Source organism: Stegodyphus dumicola, chromosome 3 (genome assembly GCF_044657685.1).
Source record: "Stegodyphus dumicola isolate Sdum_Otavi_A_Nest chromosome 3, ASM4465768v1".
In the NCBI taxonomy this organism is placed as follows: domain Eukaryota; kingdom Metazoa; phylum Arthropoda; class Arachnida; order Araneae; family Eresidae; genus Stegodyphus; species Stegodyphus dumicola.
Window position 1 is genome coordinate 18,890,275 of NC_140770.1, and position 20,024 is coordinate 18,910,298.

At 35.3% G+C, this 20,024-nt stretch overlaps 1 protein-coding gene across 1 annotated transcript in view; it reads right to left on the reverse strand.

Annotated features, from left to right (window-relative positions):
• The window catches only part of LOC118183967 (monocarboxylate transporter 9-like), a 169,252-nt gene that overhangs the window by 81,085 nt on the left and 68,143 nt on the right, over positions 1-20,024 (reverse strand). Inside the window, exon 2 of the mRNA XM_085812616.1 lies at positions 1,852-2,196. Within this exon, the coding sequence (XP_085668742.1) occupies positions 1,852-2,044 (193 nt within the window). The 5' untranslated portion in view covers positions 2,045-2,196. The remainder of the gene's footprint in view (positions 1-1,851; positions 2,197-20,024) is intronic.

Below are 20,024 nucleotides of genomic sequence, written 5' to 3' on the forward strand. Positions count from 1 at the left end.
GAATCAGGATGTTGAACCATGAAAACATAGTAAATTCTTAAATTAATGTCTTTTTATAATTTTATTGTCTTTATTTATTGGCTTTTTATAAAATTTTAAGCGATATTAAATTGTTTATGCCTTCAAAAAAAGAATTCTTAGAACTAACATTTTTTTAATATTTTTTATGTGTATACTGTATGTTGGCCCCAATAAAGTCTGCTTGGCGAGATTTGCGCCGGCGAAACGGAAAAGTACCCATTCAACTACTCAGGCTACCATAAATGAAACAACAACTTGGCGATAAATGAAACAACAACTTGACGATAATTGAAACAACAACTTGGGCGATAAATAAAACAACAACTTGGCGATAAATGAAACAACGACTTGGCGATAAATGAAACAACAACTTGGCGATAAATGAAACAACTTGGCGATAAATGAAACAATTTGGCGATAAATGAAACAACAACTTGGCGATAAATGAAACAACAACTTCGCCCTAATACAGGGTATACCTTAAAGTCTACTCTAACCAAAATAATTATAAAAATGGGATACTTTAAAAATTATATTGACTAGTTATATTATTAAAAATTAAATAAATATGCACATTTAAAAATATTATTAAAATATACGTATGCTGCATTAGCAACATATTCCTTTAATTTGCATAAAAATTTGTTAAAGACTGTACGTCACGCCGCGGCAGTATCCAGAACTGCCAATTTACCAGGCAGGGTTGATGATAAAAGAGCAGAATTGAAAACGTTGATGATGAAAGAGCGTAACAAAATGTGAATCTAAAAATGGAAAGATGAAGCTTGGTTTAGCTTAGTTTGAGTATGGCAAAGTATGCCAGGGTTATCTGCCTAAGAGATGCTTTCGTGGAGGTTTCTTTAAGGGAGATTGGCTCGTATCTGCTTTACACTGGCGAAGGGAACGCCATTGCAGCTCAAATTCTCCTTCGCCAGGTTTATTTTAGTTTATTTAATTACAACAAAGCACTCGAGGGCTATCTGCCAAAGGGGAGAGATGCCTTCATTGGGGATTTTCTAAAGGAAAATGGCTCGTATACATCTCCTTAGCCGGGATTTTAACTCACGTCTAATTACGAGTGTAAGCAACATAATACGTTTGCAAAAGCGAAAGATGAAATTCTTCGGTAAACTGGGGGGGGAACTTAAAATTATAAAATTAGGAATTTTATACTTTCGGGAGGTTCTTCAAACGCCTTCCAGTTATACGTCCTGCACCCCATATCAGACTGCTGATATTTGCAGAAGAGTATTAAGAACAAGGGTTCGTAATAATATATGCTGCCAAGAGACATTTTCAAAAACAGTTCCACTACGCCAACAAATTTTAGTTAATTGTAAAGTAAAAATACAAAGCATGCATTTATGCAAAAGATATTGAATTTAGATAATTTTTAATTGCTTTATTAATAATACGAATTATATCGCAGTCGGGTTTCGCGATAAAATTCGTAGTTGGTGGCTTCTTATAACAAAGACTGATCATTTTTACAACAATTATTATAACAAAGATTATTTATTATGAATTGCTTGATTATCTTTACAATTCCTATGTTATTTACTTATATTAATTATAATAAACCTCTTGACTTGCGCCAAATTATTGTGTGTTTTTCTAACCCCCAAAGCCAGATAGATACCTTCAAAGAATATGAAATTACTACGAGTTTGAACGTATGTGGCGTAGATAAAACAAAAACGTTCTATGAATTAACTCGTAGCTGGCGCCCAAACACAAACTTCGACCTACGTGATAACTCGTGGTCGGTACCGAAAGCGTTAAAATACAACTATTTCTTAAAGTGAATTTTAAATTATAATGAAGTCTTACCTATAAGCTGGAAGACTGCCGAACAAAGGCTGAACGGCCAGGATGCCTCTTCTCTGGTCACATCAAAGGTCTGAAGCAAAGCTACGTACATCACACCAGCTGAACGGAAGAGTCCAAACAGAGCGAAATGTATGTATGAGCAACATAGGACAATGGCCCAACTGTAACCGCTGTCGGGCCCTTGAACTGCCATGTTCTACACGAGTACCTCCACTAAACTTAGACGCTTGAAATGGGAACCATTGTTCAGTGGCAAGGTAATTTAAGTAACCAATACTAATCAAAGACTTAGATCGATATATCCATCTTCTTTTTCGACATTTTCTTCATAATTCTCCTTTCACCCTAAAAACGTTAAAGAAAATGTTTTAGTACTTTGCTAAAGCAAAAGAAAATTAAAAGAAAATAAATGCAAAAGTTTGAAGTCATAAAGGGAAAAAAAGGATCTTTTATAAGAACAAAAAAATTGCAATGAAAGACATGATTTTAAACAGCGGTGGAAATAAAAAAAAAATTATAAACATTTGCTGGGGACTTAAATTAAAGCCATAAAGTTAGTTAGCAAACAGGAACAATATTTCAAACAGTTTACCAAATTAAATATATTACGCAGCTGGCTGTTCCAAACCAATAAAAAACCGGCTAAATCCCATTACTGAATTTCACCCTTTCCACAATACAAACGTAATAACCTGCAGTTTGCTAACCACAAACACCGACGCCATGTGTGATGACAAAGCAAATTACTCAATACAACTGACATTGTTACTTGCAGATTTTCTAACATTAATATACATGTTGTTGAGAAAGGTGGATACTGGCATTATTTAAATTCTTATTATTATTTACCTTCTCCAAGATTCATAAAATAAGGCTAATAAGCTTTCGAGACTGACCTGCTAGTTTATTTAAGTTGTGTGATTGGAAGGCAAAATTCTAACTTCTTAGTGTAATCCTAGTTTCTTCGTTATAATATATATATAAAGGGTGTTTAGCACAGCGGTTACAAACTTTCAGGAGAGGTAGAGTACATTTAGACAATGGAAAATCAAATAGAATTGCATAGTCGGACATGCTTTCTTAGCGCGGATAGTAACTATACAAAACACAAGAAAGAAAGGTCATGAACAGGTTGAGAAAACAGGATGATGATGGAGCCTCCTAACATTACAGTCTTGGGTACAACTCTAATATACGCCCTAATTTCACCAAATGTGGCGATATGTGTTCTGCGCTGGTTTTTGACACGATTGCGTGTTCTATGGCAACCCTGTTGACGTTGAAAAATCTTTCGCTGGAGCTCGTTGATTCGCCTCTGTGTCTGAGAAGATGGGAGGGAAAGATAGAATGGTAGTTGTTGAATTGAAGTTCGGCAAACGGAAATATGATTGTGGCTATCCTGTTGAGCGGTAGTGAGTATTTGGAAGTGTGGAAAGAGGGTCTGGGAGATTATTTTTAATGGTAGTGCATGATAGAAGTAGGGATTTGTGATTTTATTTATTTGTGAACCATAGTATAAATTTTCTGGATAGTGTGTCTGGCTGTCATGTAAATACGATAGTGATTACGTGGCGGCATGTTTAGGCGGTATGAAATTTATATTTCTGCTATTCGAAAACGCATTAATTCATGGTAAGTGCATTTTATTTTATCCTTGTTCTTATTTTGTAGAATGTTATGTTCATTGGTTCTTTATTATGAATTTCTGTCGTTATTGTTGTTTTTTTAAATTGTTTGGAATTTACTTTAGTTTATTTTGTTCTTTAGTGTCTAGACTGTGCAATTCGTAGATGTTTTTTATAGTTGAAACAGAACGCTGTGTACAGGGTATTATTTGAAATTTATTGTTATGTTATTTTATTAAAGCGAGGATTGCGTAGATCGTAGATTCCTTCCTTGCCTAAATTGTGCAATTCGTAGAATTTTTTTTAACTTTAAATAGGATGCTGTGTACATGGTATTCTTTGAAATTTATTGTTGTTATGTTAATTTATTAAAGCGAGGTGTGCGTAGTTTGTAGATTCGTTCGTTGCCTACATTGAGCCATTCGTAGATGTTTTTTAAGTTAAAACATGTCGCTGTGTACATGGATTCTTGTCAAATATTTTTGGTTAGAAACTTTACGTTTTTGCTATATAAATTTTTTGTTTTTAGATTTTTAGCTAAATTGTATGTTGAAAACGTAGTTTTTGCATGTGCGAAAACCGAGTTTTTGGAGACATTTTAGGCTAAAAGTTCGAAATGTAGACAAAAAATTTAGATAGTAATATGGCAGCGTGAAGTTTCTCGCCAAAAATATTTGGCGCGAAATTTGGCGACTTGAGGGCGTATATCAGAGTAGTTCCCAGCCTTGATGTGCCTGAATGCAACACATCTTCAACATTGGATCGATGGAGATGGACCGACACACCGGACGAAAGACCTCCGTCCCAAGTCCTCATTATGTGGGACCCATTCAGAGTTTGAGGTATCCTACGTCCATGGGACCTCGTTCTCGCGGGCGCAACCCCCGCAGTCCCCGCCCGGATTTTACGAAGCATTGGGGAGTATAGTAACGCTGCAAAAGAATTACGTTGTCACTTGCCGCCGGGCACCACTCCATGGCAAAACCACATTGTAAAAAAGGTGCACTGTCCGCTTTGTCAGTCCCCGCCACGAGAACTGAATGGGGTCAAACCCCCAGGAACTTAGTCGACAAAATGTACTATATAACTCCACCACAGCCGGAGGAAGAGACACGACAGTACCAGTACGGTCCCTCCCAAGCCTGAACCAAGACGAGTACAATACTCGGATTCTAGTCCTGTGAAGTCAAATTATATACCCTCGTGGTTGAGACTGCCTAGGTACAGATTCTAACCAGTGCTTCCCAGGCGTTCGCCTGAGTCAACCCCCGGGGGGACGGAGATGGACCGATGCACTGGCCAGCAAAATCGCCAGGCTTCACTTGCACTGTCAAGATACTGGTGTATGAAACCCCAATTAACACTGCTGAGGAACTTGCTGGAGAAGGCCGGGCGAAAAGGCTCTGGGTTGGTTGACTTCAGGATATTTAAGGACCCTCATATATTTCAGTCGCACTAAAACATTCTCAACTTGTGCCAAATGCAGAAACCATAAAGCGACTGCGCTTCTGAAAGGACCTAATTTTATGTTGGAAGTCATGGAGGTGTCGCCCAGATGGCATAGTGGTTAGAGGAGTCTACTGCGGTACAGAAGAGCCCGGGTTTGAATCCCGGAAAAGAATGTTTGTAAATGAACAGTGTCCTGTACGGCAAAGGGGCACTCCAAATATACAGCGAGCCGAGAGTCCTGTCATGTGGTTTGGTGGAACGGGAGAGAGAGATGGAAGATCCCCTCCGGACCACCATTCCAATGTGCTGGGATGTCCCCTCGAAATTGGGGTGGAAAATAGGAATCCAACCTCTCTTTGGAGTAGGCTCTGGAAACCACTTCATGGCAAAACCACATTGTAAAAAAGGTGCCATGTAATATGGGTACAACAACACAAGTAGTGAAGGCTAATCAATATGGATCTGCTCTGATTCAGATCAGACAGATTAGTAAGAAGAAGACATCATATTTTCCATGCGCTGGAGATGTGAGGTTGCATCACGGTCCGGGGTCGTCATTCCGAACGCTTTCTTCGATTGTTGTCAGATTTTGTTCTAATTTATTGGTTTCTACTGTGCTAAACATAATAAAATACTTTCTAATCCTGTTCGTGTCCTCCTTTTCTTGCGTCTTGTGCCGTCGCTACCACGCCAGGAAAGCGTTTCCGACCATGCACTACTGTATTTCTCATCGTCTGGATGTATTCTATCTCTCCTGAAAGTTTGCGTCCGTTGATCTAAAACGCCCTGTATATATGTCAGATTGAGAATTAGAGCTGGATTGAAATGGAGAAAAATAGTATCATTGTTTAAGTTTATTTACCAATATATAATTAACATAATTTTTTAAGACTTCAAAACACTTCTTTAGGCATTTACCCTGTTTCTGAAAACTTTCAGATTCACCGCAAAACATTAATCCACGTATATGTAAAAATGGATGTGTGTCTGTCTGTACTCGATAGATTCAAAAACCATACATCCAATCGCCGTGAAAATTTGGGAAATTATTAGGAATATCCCTAGGAAGGTTTTTGAAACTTTTTTTAAAATTAGAGTTGGGGTTCTAGGTGCTCCCGAACAAATATCCCAAAAATATCAAAATAATATTTAATTAGTAATATTTGTTAAAAGTGTAACCATGAATAAATTGAAAAACTAAATTTTTACCCATAAAATTTACTCATAGAATTTACTTTTATAAAACAAACTAAACTGTAAAAAATAACATACCCATAATAACAGTTGTAATAAAAATATAAATCACAAGGTCAGTAAAATATTGAATCGTTGTATTTATATTTTTGCAATTATTGTTTGAATATTACAAATTATATTAAAATTTAAAGTATTTTAAATACAAGAGCCAGTGCACCCCGAAGCGATTGTTTCAAATATCGAATCAGATTTTTTATTTTATCTTTTCGATTTTATCCCATCATTTTTGAATACTTTCATTCTTTTAGAAATGTGGTTTTGGCAACAGTTTTTCATTCAGTTGTATATTGGATTTCAATTGTATACTGGACTGCTGAAATTCAGCACCGTTGCCATTTGGAAATATGAGGGCGATAATTCTGTGCATTTTTACTTCCTTGTACGAAGTAAAAAGGAAGTATTGTAATCGCGAAAAGTTTCAGGCAGCATATTTCAACGAAAATATCCATTTTGACCGCTATCGAATAGAATTTAACGATGTTTTTGCGTGATATCTGTACGTAAGGACAGAATAAAATACTCTATTAAAATTAGAATCTAGAAAAATTAATTCTGAAGAGAATTTTTCGTGGCGTCTGTACGAACGTACGTACATACGTACGTATCTCGCATAACTCAAAAACGAGTAGCCTCAGAACGTTGAAATTTTGTATATAGGACTGCAATAACATGTAGATGTGCACCTCGTATTTTGGTTACAATCGGCCGCTCCAAACGTATATAAATATATTTATATATATATCTACTCTGTTACCCGGCTCAGTGATCTCAGTTTCTTTACTCTTATATGTTTGTAAATTGTACATTTTTTGCTTTAAAAATGATTGAATTATGTTGTTCTTATCTTCCGGTTAAGGATTTTATGCCTTTAGTAAATCTGTGTGCAATATTTTTTGAATTATCAGCAATTTTAAAGTTGTTTAATTGCCGCTAAGCCTGTTTTTAATGGCGGCCATTGATGTTTACATTTGAAACAGGAGACTAGTGGATTTGTTGCCAATCTAGAGAAACTTAGCTTCGCAACAACAAAGATAACGCATTCATTTTTTATTGCCAATTAAGTCATGCTTACTTCTTTCTGGAATATTTTCGAGGAAATAAGTGAGATTTACTTCGTAATTTTTAATATAGATATTTTGAGTTTTTATGTATTTTTGCCCTCTCGCGAAGTGAGAACTGAATTAAATGAGAAATACTCAATAGTCTGTGAAAAACAGTTTCTTTTTTGCTTTGTTTGCTTAATTTGTTTTATACATCATTCTAGCTTTATTATAGTATTTGAATAGAACTTGTGGCAACGATTAGATAATTCTATTCCATAAGTAATATAAATTTTGTGAATTATGAGCTATAATATGAACGAAATATATACATTAACTGTTATATATAATTATTGGATTATATAACAGTTAACTTAGTTTCCGTTATATAATTATTATATAAGTTAACTGTTATATAATTTTTAATACTGTTAAGTGAATCTAGCGCCAGAGTGTCGCTATGGTAAAAAAATACTAGAGTGAATTTTAAAGAATGCATTTATTCTATTGTGGTTTATGCGCTGTCGCCGAAGTAGATTTAATTCAATCCAATAAGTTTAAATGAAATGCAAGAAAAAATGCGTATAATTTAATATTCCAAATTAATATTCCAATACAAGGAAGTCGTGTGGTGTACACATCAGATTTTTAAATTTAATGTTTCTCTTGGATACTGGACATTTGTTGAGAGAAGGCAGCGGGAAGTTGTTTAATTTATTTATTAGGATAATTAATATTTATATTAAGGGATAGTGCTTATTTCATTGCAATTTTATTATATGTAATGCATTTTTTTTTAATTTGTGGGGTTTCTTTGTATGAAGTTGTTTTGCAGAGTAAAATTCTGCTCAGTTTTTAGATTTAACGTTTAGAATTCCCTTCAGGTATTTTTCTGGTATATTTAAAAGCCAGACGAATGTTGGTAGCGTAGCTACTAGTTTATTATATTTTCGACTTCTTGTTTACAGTGGATATTTTTGCGAATATAAAAAATCTGCAGGGAACTGAACAGCTAATAATCGGAAGGAGCAATATCTGGTTTCAGACGAAGAATTAAGTATTTCTCCTCATTAAATTTTGGGACGAGCAACTTTTGCAGTGTAAGTTATGCATGAAATTATGTACCATATTTCCTAATATCATCTGATAAGAGGCTTACTTTAAAAACGAATATAAAACTAATTTATGATTAAAGGAAAAAAATCTGATTTAAATTAGTTTGGTTTTAAAAAATGTGATTATTCAAAAACGTTTTATACACCACTAACTGCTACGTCAACAGCCTTCGTCTGGCTTTTAAATGTACCGGAAAAATTCCTAAAGGGAGCACCAAACAGTAAATTTAAAAACTGCCTAGAATTTTACACTACAGAACGTTATAAAAAAAATTCAATAAAAATGTATTACATGTAAAAAAATGCAATGAAATAAGCAATTCCCTTAATTAATTAATTATCGTAACAAATAAATTAACCGAGTTCCCGTTGCCTTCTCTTGACAAACGTCCAGTATTCAGAAGAAGCATTAAATTTAAAAACTGCACAGAATTACCACAGTTTTCCGAGCTGCACTAGTGCTAATACCAGCAACAATGGCTGCGTGCCATTGTTGATGATATAATGAGAGAGAATTACCGATTTGATGCGCTTTATCAAAATATATAAAACAAATATAAAAAATATACTCATTCGAATTTTGAAAAAAAAACAAAAAAACAAAAAAAAATCTGAAATGTTTCAGATTTTAAATTACGTCCAAAGGGACGTTTTTTAACATTTTGTGTGTTACCTTTCTTTATTAAATATCATGTTCCTCGCACTTAAACCATAAGATCCAGTGCAACAGCAATATCGCAAAATAGTTTTAAAACGAGCCTATCTTTAGAATTTCCGATACAGAGACTCACGCGCTGGAGATAAAAATGTTTTTTCTGCACAACGTTGCCATTGCTCGCTTTGAAATCCTTGAGTTTGTTAATCAAAAATTCGTCAAAGTTTTAAAAAATAGGAAATCGATCATAAAACAAATTTCAAATTTCAAATTTGGTCTTCCACATGCTCATATTCGTTGGAGGATTACGTTATTCAAAATTCGATGACTCTATGTACCGTTATTTTATGACAATGTGAGAAATATACATACATTTACGCAGATTTTCATTATTTAATTTCTTCAAATATAATGCAGGACTCTAACATTTTGTGGCAACAGTTTGAAAAGTGAACCGACATTTATGAGTCCGATGCAAAATGCCAAAACGAAACTAATAGTCCTTCGGAATTCAAATCCCTTTGGACTAATAAAAATATATTACATGTAAAAAAATGCAATGAAATAAGCAATATCCCTTAATACAAATATTAATTATCGTAACAAATAAATTAACTGAGTTCCCGTTGCCTTCTCTTGACAAACGTCCAGTATTCAGGAGAAGCATTAAATTTAAAAACTGCACAGAATTACCACCCTCAGTTTCTCGAGCTGCAATAGTGCTAATACCAGCAGATATAATGAGAGAGAATTATCGATTTGATACGCTTTATCAAAATATATAAAATAAATATAAAAAAATACTCATTCGAATTTTGAAAAAAAAATCGCTTCGAGATGCACTGGCTCTTGTCTAGACGCACCCTATGTACCAAATTTCGTATCCACAGGTCTATTAGCTTACACGCAGCACGAACAAAAGACCCCCCCCCCCATACAAACACACACACACAGACTCTTCCTTTTATTAGGCGTAGAGATTATCATGTTAAGTGGAAGGTAACTCAAAAATTCATTATGCAATTAACCCTTTGTTGCATCATGTCCACTCTAGTAGACAAAAGTTTAAATTTGTTTATTCTTCTGTAAATGCCTTAACAGATTCCATTCCTGTGTTTATTCATTTTATTTTATAGAACGTTCAACTGTCGATCATAGATGGCTATATAAAGCTATCACTAAGCAAAGCATTGCTATTTGGAAAATGGCTGGTACTTCTGTTTACAAGTTAGTACAATTTCTCATAAGGATAAGGAACGGGGGACGTGGGCACTATGCCTCTACCATACAGTTAATTAGTATAGCACCACGTCCACCATGATCTAGAGAACCCCTAAGACAACATTAATTCAAATACGTGAGTACATTATTGAAAATGAATGATTGATTACAGACAATTGTGATATACCTTGGCAGTAAAACTGTTGCATTTGTGTAAATAACAAGTTACGATAAAGACAAAGATGTAGTGATAGTCTGTAAAGTGCTAACGATTAGTATTCCAGTTGTTGCCATTAAAAGAGGATACTTCCTGCTGTAATGGTCACTCCAGGGTCATTTATTCTGCTGCACAGAGGTCCGTGCCGAGACTGGCTAGCTTCTCCATAATTTTGATGAGCTGCCGGCAGAGGTGCTTCTGTTTGACCATGAGTTTACAGAATGCCTGTGTGTTTGTAGTGGGAATACGTATGTGCATCCCGTTGGTCAGAGAGCAGGTAGTGACGTAATGCTCCGGAGTACCCAGGTGACCGCAGCTGCACTGGTCTGTGTTAGTCGTGCCGTGCCCTGGCAAAGTACTCCGGGAAGGGTCCATGGCCTGTAACGGACCAGGTGCGGGTTAGAGTAGAGCCTGGCTGGATTAACATACGAAAGATGATAATGAGTACGTCTGCCGGTCTCAGCAATGTCAAACTCAGCCTGTCACTTTGAGAGAGCTTGCAGATAAAGCATTCTTTTTAAGGTAGAGTGTGGCCACGGTAATGCTAGTTCCTCGGCTTCCTTATTTAGGGCAACGTCTTTTGCAAGGAGGTCTGCTGCCTCATTTCCCATATTGGCTGCATGGGCTTTCGTCCATGTCAGGCGGGCTTCCAGATGTTTAAACTGTCGTAAGAGGCTTTGAATTTCCTGGACTATTGAGGAGGAGTGTGCCGGATTTTGCAAGGCTAGCAGAGCTGACATACTATCGGATACTATAACAGCGTAAACATTATATAATATTGCTTACATTTTCTTATACTGCCATTTTTTATTCATAATTAGTCATTTTAGACACTTTATTTTAAATGCCAGTTTGAGAAAATTACAGAGTGAGTAGATAAAGATCTACCGAAAAGAGTGAAGTGAAACTCAAATGGACTGCTTATCAAGCCAAAACACCACCGGAAATGTTTATATTTGGCAAGGAATTTCTAGACCATTTGACATTTGAATCCAATAGGCACAGGTTACAAAGTCGTAGCAAAATGAATTCAATCACAATAGACGAAATGAAGGCATTTTGGGGTATCTTTAGGTATATGTCAGTTGTAGATTTACCATTTAGAAGATGGTAATGATCACTGCAAACAAGGCAGGAAATGATTTCAAATTAAATGACTTTAAATCGTTGGGAAGAGATTTGTATGCATGTACGTACATGCATGCATGCTGTTCACTGTAGTGAACAAACTGTAGCTATTATTTAAAAGGAAAACTTGAATTTTTAAAAAAAATTTTTTATTATTATTACTAAGGTTAAGTAGAAGAAATAAAAACATTTTTGTTTAACTTCTCCAGATTATTTGTATGCAACAAAGGGTTAAATATAGGTGCCTACAAAGTTCTTAAACAACTTTACCCTATTGGGGGTCGACGTAGAGAACTCTGCGAAGTTACTGGCTAGGATCTGTACCTAGGCAGTCTCGGCCACAGGGGTATAAAATTTATGAACTGATTCTGAAGGCTCTGGGAAAGGTCACTTATTGGACGGCCCCGGTGTCTGGCACGTCCTAGCGCGGCGTGGAAATAGTAGCCCGGGGGTTCTTCCCCGGGTACGCTGGGTAATGTCCCGCTGCGACGGGCAGTCCGAGCGACTGGTGGGTAGCAAATGACGACTGGTGCCGTCCGGGTGACTGCCCGGGTGGTGCGCCTCTTTCTCTGAGGGGCCAGTAAGGAGGTTGAACCTCCGACTCTGGTTCTAAGGAGTGGGGGACTTGTAATGCGACCTTAAATGAGTTGCGGGCATGGAGGTACCTTCAGGGTTGCGGGGCAGGGAAGGCCAATACTCGCTAGGAACCCAGTAAGAGATCCTGCTGCAAATGTTTGTGGTGTTATTACACGCATAAGTTTTCCCTAACAATTTGTTTTTATTTAATATGCCCATAATGTGAGGATTTGGGAATCCCAAAGTACTCATATTACAACGCAGTTGAAGCTGGACAGCCCAAAATTAAATTTTTACTATGGAACGCTGCATGAGAACATTTTAGAACCATACTTTCATCTATGAACAAACAATAATAGCCGGAGTATGCATTGATTAATTACATTTGCCCACACTTTGAAAGCTCGTCAACCAGAGGTCATTTTTCATCAGGGGGGCGAGCGCTGCACCGAACACTTGTCACAAAAATTTTGAATTATGCTTGTAAAAATATGATTAGTACCAAAGATATAAACTGCTTCAAGCTGTTAAATTTGTTGAGGAACTTCATGGGAACCCTGCACTTTATTACACCTTTATTTGTTAAGAACATAAATATTGCCGCGTGCGTACGGATTCGTCAGAGATTGAACGCACAAGTCCGATAATAGGTTAATAAAATTTATTTTTGTCAAAAGAAATATTTCAGAACTCTGGAATTTTCCACAGAAATATTCGTAAAAGTGTTTGTTCACAGTATTACACAGTATAATCAGTACCTACACTACAAACTGCGAAGAACTTTCCGGAGAACTGAGTTTCGAAAGAAAATGTTGATGAAGATCTGTCGTTATTCATCACACAAATGGTAAATTTTATTTTTGAAAGAATCGGGGCATGGAAAAAACGACGTATAAAAGACGTATAAATGAGAAACATACATGCTTCGCGGTATTTTGAAGCAAATCCGAATTAAAGAAAACATCAAAAAGAGGAGAGGAAATGACATTCTGACATGAGTGAAATGGATAAAATAGAATAAAAAAAGCGCTATTCTAAATGGTTACGATAATGTTTTGTGTGTGTGTGATTATGGCAAAGACTCGAGGGCTATTTGCCTAAGGGGAGGGATGCCTTCGTGGAGGACTTTCTAAGGGAAACTGGCTCGTATACACGTTACACATGGGGAAAACCACGAAAACGCCCATGCAGCCAGCCCGTTCGCGGGATTCGAACCTCGGACCGAACTACCAGTGTTCAGCGACTTTACCGCTCGGCCGCTGGTGGGCCGATAATGTTTTGTAGTAACACGTAAACTGCCACACCTTTCCGCCTTTTAAAAATGTTTTTTTGTACTGTAATATATTTTAAATGTACTGATACTTTTTTATACCATCATCTTGCTTTTAAAAAAATAATGTTCACGCAGTAGCAGTAATCGTTACAAACAAGTAATGTTTACATAGGAGCATGAAATTAAAATCTTTATTTGCGTTTTAATATTATTCAGTACGAAATATTCTTTTTATGTTCGGAAGAATTCGGAATAAAATCGCGGCAAAAAATCTGCTTAAGGAGAGGACTAATATTTCTTCCTAATATAAAGTGACGCCGTACATGAGTTTTGGTTTCATGAGATTACGGCGAAGCTTGGAGGGCTATCTGCATAAGGGAAGGGATGCCTTCGTAGAGGATACTGTAAGGGAAACTGGCTAGTATACACGTTACACATGGGGAAAAACACGAAAACGCCCATGCAGCCAAGCCCGTTAGCGGGATTCGAACCTTGGACCGAATTACCAGTGTTCAGCGACTTTTACCGCTCGGCCACTGGTGGACTGCTGCTCATGAGGAAAAACACGCATCCAGACAGCCAATCGGTGAATTAGACTAGCAGGCTTCTTCTTAGTACTATGCACTAGATCACCAACTGGTTCTGAGTTACTAAGCAATAAATTATTAAGCAATAAATGTATTGAATTATTAAGCAATAAATGTATTGAATTATTAAGCAATAAATGTAATACTTAATAATTCATATCAGCTGATTGGTGTGTCACTAGAAAGTTGGTTTGGTTTATTTGATTATGGCGAAGCACTCGAGGGTTATCTGCCTAAAGGGAGGAATGCCTTCGTGGAGGACTCTGTAAGGGAACCTGGCTCGCATACAGCTTACACCAAGGGGAAAGCCACAAAAGCGCTCATACAGTCACAGTCCGTTCGCGAGATTCGAGTCTCCGTCCAAACTGACAGTGTTTAGCGACTTTTCCGCTTGGCAGCTGGTAGGCCTGCGTTACCGCCATGGCTTTATGAGTTGGCAGAAATAAGCATTATTTTCAGCTAAGAAAAAACAAATATTTGCACTTTTATTAAAAATTAATACTTCTATATGAAGTCTGAAATTTTCAGAATGCAAGTTTTTTCAAATTTAAAGTACCTATGTATATCTATATTTCCCTCTCTCTCTCTTTCTATATATATATATATATATATATATATATATAATTTATTTCCTAAACAGTATTGATTAATTGATTATATTATCTCCTAAGTTTAATTAAAGTAGAATTATTTTAAAAGTGTGCATCCATACTGGTAAGTTATATTTTGAAAGATGTTTTGAAGTAATTTGAAAGCAAAATGTTAATAATGTTTTATATATATATATATATATGTGTGTGTGTGTGTGTGTCAAAATTCCAAGTAAACAAACAATTATGAGTAATTTAAATAGCCCAATACTTACTTACTCTAGGGGTACCTAGTAATAAATCAATAATTTAATATTAGGAAAGTTTTTATATATATATCATCTCCAAGAAACACAAAGTTAATTAATGAGATGAATTAAATTTGTTTTTGGAACACATTCCAGTCAATATTTTAATAAAAGTTATTTAGTTTTCTATTGAAATAAAAATATTTTAATAAGCTGTATAGAAATAGTATTTTAGACAGGAAAAATTCTAAATATAGAAAGAAAGAGAGATGATGAAAAACAGACAAAAAAATCTGAAAGATTTCCGATTTAAATTACGTCCAAACGGGGCGTTTTTTAACGTTTTGCATATTACCTTTATTTATTAAATATCATGTCCTACGTACTCAAACTATAAAATTCAGTTCAACAGCAATGTCACAAAATAATTTTAAAATGAGAATATCTTTAGAATTTCTGATACAGAATCTCGCGCGCTGGAGATTATATATATTTTTTTCGTACAATGTTGCCATTGCTCGCTTTGAAATCGTTTAGTTTTTTAATCAAAAATTCGTTGAAGCGTTACAAAATATGAAATCGATCATGAAACAAATTTTAAATTCAAATTAAGGCTTCTACATGCCCATATTCTATGAAGATGACATTATTCAAATTTTGATGGCTCTAGGTACCGTTGTTTTATCACAATGCGAGAAACATACATATATTTAAGCAAATTATTCATTATTTAATTTTTTTTAAATATAATACACGGCTGTAATATTCGGTGGCAACAATTTGAAAAGTGATGCAGCCTTTCAAAGTTTTCGACGCAAAATTCCAAAACGAAATTAATAGTCCTTCAGGGCAAATTGCCCCTTTGGACTAAAACGAAATTTTTGTTCATTATTTTGAAGTTATTGTAACTGGCGAGACTAATACATAGGTCAAAATCTGAAAAACACAGAAAACTCAAATATGTTACTGATATTTGGCATGCGTTAGGCGTGGTGTTCATAGCAGCAGAACAGGTGTTCACATGTTGCGATTGCTCTGAGCTGATTTCATTTTTGGGTCAGGTGTATTTCCTTTGAAGAAAGGGTCTACTCAGATTCATTGTTATTGCGGGAAATCCCAACAAAACAAAGAACGCCAGAAGAGTTAGAACTGCTAATTGAAGAGGCGAAACGAAGAATCCCGCCGCAACAAAGAGTCCTTGCATAAGAGTTCTTCTAATTATATATCCGTTTGTGGCAACGATAGGAATTATTTAGTTGAATCAAAATTACTGGGCAAAATCTCAACGACATAATTCAGCAGCCAGTTTATGCAATCGTTTAACACGTGTTCAACTCTGCTATAAAAGCACTCGGAGGGTTTGCTTAATACTAGGTTTACAAACATTACATTTTTGTATACCTATACTTACGGAGACCAGTCAAATTCGAAACCACGTATTCTCTTTAAAAAACAAAACAAACAAACAAAAAAAAAAAAAAAAAAAAATTAACTAAAATCTGAAAGGTTTCAGATTATAAATTACTTCCAAAGGGGCGTTTTTTTGACATTATTTATTAAATATCACGTTCTTTGCACTTAAACCATAAAATTCAGTTCAAGAGCAATGTCGCGAAATAATTTTAAAATGAGGCTTTTTTTTTAAACTTTCTGATACACAGTTCCGCGCGCTAGATATAAAAAGGTTCCCCCCCCCCTGTAGAGTGTTACCCTTGCTCGCTTTTAAAATTTCGAGTTTTTTAATCAAAAATTCGTTAGTTTTACACAATATGAAATCGATAATTGAGCTTCCAGATGCCCATATACGCAATAGGATTACGTCATTCAAATTGGATAGGTCTAGGTACCGTTGTTTTACCACAGTGGGAGAAACATACATAGATTTATGCAGATTTTTCATTATTTAATTTCTTCAAACATAATGCAGGACTCTAATATTTGGTGGCAATAATTTGAAAAGTGATACGGACATTCAGAGTGATTCGACTCAAAATTGCGAAACGAAAACAATAATCCTTCTGGACTAATAAATAAATCTGAAAGCTTTCAGATTTTACATTAAGCCTAAAGGGCGTTTTTTTAACGTCTTGTGTGTCACGCTTATTTAATACATATCATGTTTTCCGCACTTAAACCATAAAATTCAATTCAACAAGAGCATATCTTAAGAATTTCCAATACACAGTCTCGCGCACTGGAGATATCTTCTTTTTTTTCTTTTTCTTTTCCGTACAGTGTTGCCATTGCTCATTTTGAAATCCTTGAGTTTCTTAATCAAAAACTCTTAAATGCTTTACGGGGCCCACCAGTGGCCGAGCGGTAAAGTCGCTGAACACTGGTAGTTTGGTCCGAGGTTCGAATCTCGCGAACGGGTTGGCTGCATGGGGGTTTTCCCCATGTGTAACGTGTATACGAGCCAGTTTCCCTTAGAAAGTCCTCCACAAAGGCATCCCTTCCCTTAGGCAGATAGCCCTAGTGTGCTTTGCCATAATTAAATAAACCAAACCAAACGGAACTCAACGACTTCAGATCTTCCCTTAGTCTAGAGGGCCTACCAGTACCCGAGCGGTAAAATCGCTGAACACTGGTAGTTACAACTTGGCTTCGATTTCAGGCGAACGGGCTGGCTGCATGGACGTTTCGGTGTTTTTTCTTATGTGTAATGTGTATACGAGCTAGTTTTACTTAGAAAGTCCACCACGAAGGTATCCCTCCCTTAGGCAGATAGCCCTACTGTGCTTAGCCTAACAAGCCAAGCGTTATACTAAAGCCTAACGCTTTATGCTTACGCTTTAGGTATGTATGACTGACAGATAATCACACGTGGCATTATGCCTTCTCTTACGAACCGCTCTCATTGACATTGTGTTTTCAAGTTATCAAAGGATATTTTCGTTGAAATATAATTTTTATTAACCTAGAGGGGTAGTAGCCTAGAAGGTCTCAAAACGGCATTTTGTGGCGTTTCACTATAAACGTTTTAACTTGTTCCCACCAAATATTATCGACCTGTATTATATTTAAAGAAATTAAATAATGAAAAATTTGTATAATGTGTGCAGTTTTTTGCATTATGAATAAAAAGTACATAGAGCCATCGAATTTTGAATAACGTAGTCCTCCACCCGAATATGGACACATGGAAGCCCGAATTTTGGATTTCGAATTGTTTTTTGTTGTGCATTTCATATTTTATACAACTAATGAATGTTTGATTAAAAAAATTAATGATTTCAAAGCGAGCAATGCAACACTGTACAAAAAAAAAAATAATAATAATAATAATAATAATAATAATTATCTACAGCGCGCGAGACTATCACAAATTCTAAAGATATACTTTTTAAATTATTTTGTGATATAGCTGTTGAATATAATTTTATGGTTTAAAAGCGAAAAACATGATAAGTAATAAATAAAGGTAACACACGAAACATTAGAAAAACGCCCCTTTGAACATAATATAAAATCTAAAAGCTTTAAATTTTTTTTAATATTTCTTCTTGTCTTTAATGTTCACGCAAGATTGTATACCATAATTGGAAAAATGGCATTTCAAAATTGTTTTAGAATCGTGTGGACCGTCATCAAAATTGTATCAGCCACGTAACAGAATATAACGGAATGTATATTTAAAAATTATTGCATTATTTAGCTCATTCAAAATATTTCAAACAATAAACTCATTTTAATAAAAATTCCCGCTCTGAAAGAGGAAAAGAAAGAATTTCCCAGCAGAATCACAATAAGTTATTTTTAAAAAATAAAAAATTTCAACAAAAATTGTAAATAAGTTAAAAGAAGCCTAACATTTCTCAGCCATATTAAATTGTGGTCGTTAAAATTTTAAATTAGGTTATTTGAATACGAGAAGGAACACAAGGGCTATCCATCCTTTTAGAGGATGGATGCCTTCGTGGAGGACATTCTAAAGGAAACTGATCCATATTCACATTACAAATGGGAAAACACACAGTCATTAAGCACAAATGTGAATTATTATCCTATTTATTTACAATAATTGTTGCGTTTTGACGAAATTTATAATAACTCAATCAATATTTGAGGTTTGCTACCCTTTCAGCATAAATTTAGAAAAGTTAAGACACTTAAGCTACAAAAACCGCAATAATATAAGCATGAAAAAAATAATGGAATGCAAACATTTACTGGCAGTGAAATCTCCATAGAGACAATTTCTTTTCGACCGAGGATGGTTCAACAGACATATGGGATATATTTAAGGAAGCGAAAAATACTATATTAATACTCGGAAAGGTTTAGTTTAGTTTATTTAATAACAACGAAGCACTTGTGCTATCTGCCTAAAAGGAAAGATGCCTTCATGGAAGACTTTCTAAGGGAAACTAGCTCGTATACACGTTACGCATGGGGGAAACCACGAAAATGTCCATGCAGCCAGCCCGTTAGCTGTGTTTCGAATTCCGAACCAAACTACCAGTGTCCTTTAGCCGCCGGTGTGCTGAAATGTATTGCTTAAGACGATTATAAATATTTTACTAATAAAAAAGCGTACCTAAAAATGCAAATTCCAAAATATATTTTTTGCTTGAAATAAAAGACTCTTATCAGACTAAATCGCAATCCGTCGAGCTTTCTTGTAAAGTCTAACACTGAAACTTAATACCGTATATTTCGGCATATAACGAGCAATTTTAATACAAAAAAATAGGACCGAATTTCACGGGTTCGCTTTATACGCTGAATATAAAAACGTTAGCTTAAAAATGAGGAAAAAATTAGATTTTTACATGCACCAAAATGCTGATTATTTAAAAAAAAGGTGCTACTTTGGTGGACGGTTGCACGGATTTTTGGTAATTTACATTGGCGCAATTGTTGGCGCGGCTTTTACAGTCGTCAGCCGTCTTGAAAAATGCTGTTTTTACGTATTTTACGCATATAATAAAGTATTCGAAACTTTAAAAAAAAATAAAATAAATATCGTTAAAAATAATGGATTAATTTTTGGTTGAAAACGTTGTTTTTTAAGATGGCTGGCAAATGTAAATAAATACATTTACTAAGACTATAAAATGCTAAAGTAAGGTTAAATTATTACTTTCATATAATAGAATAAAAACACCGCTATAACAATATTGCTCCAACATTAAATTGGATTAAAATATTACTTAAATTGAATATCGAATTATAAACATCATACAATCGTT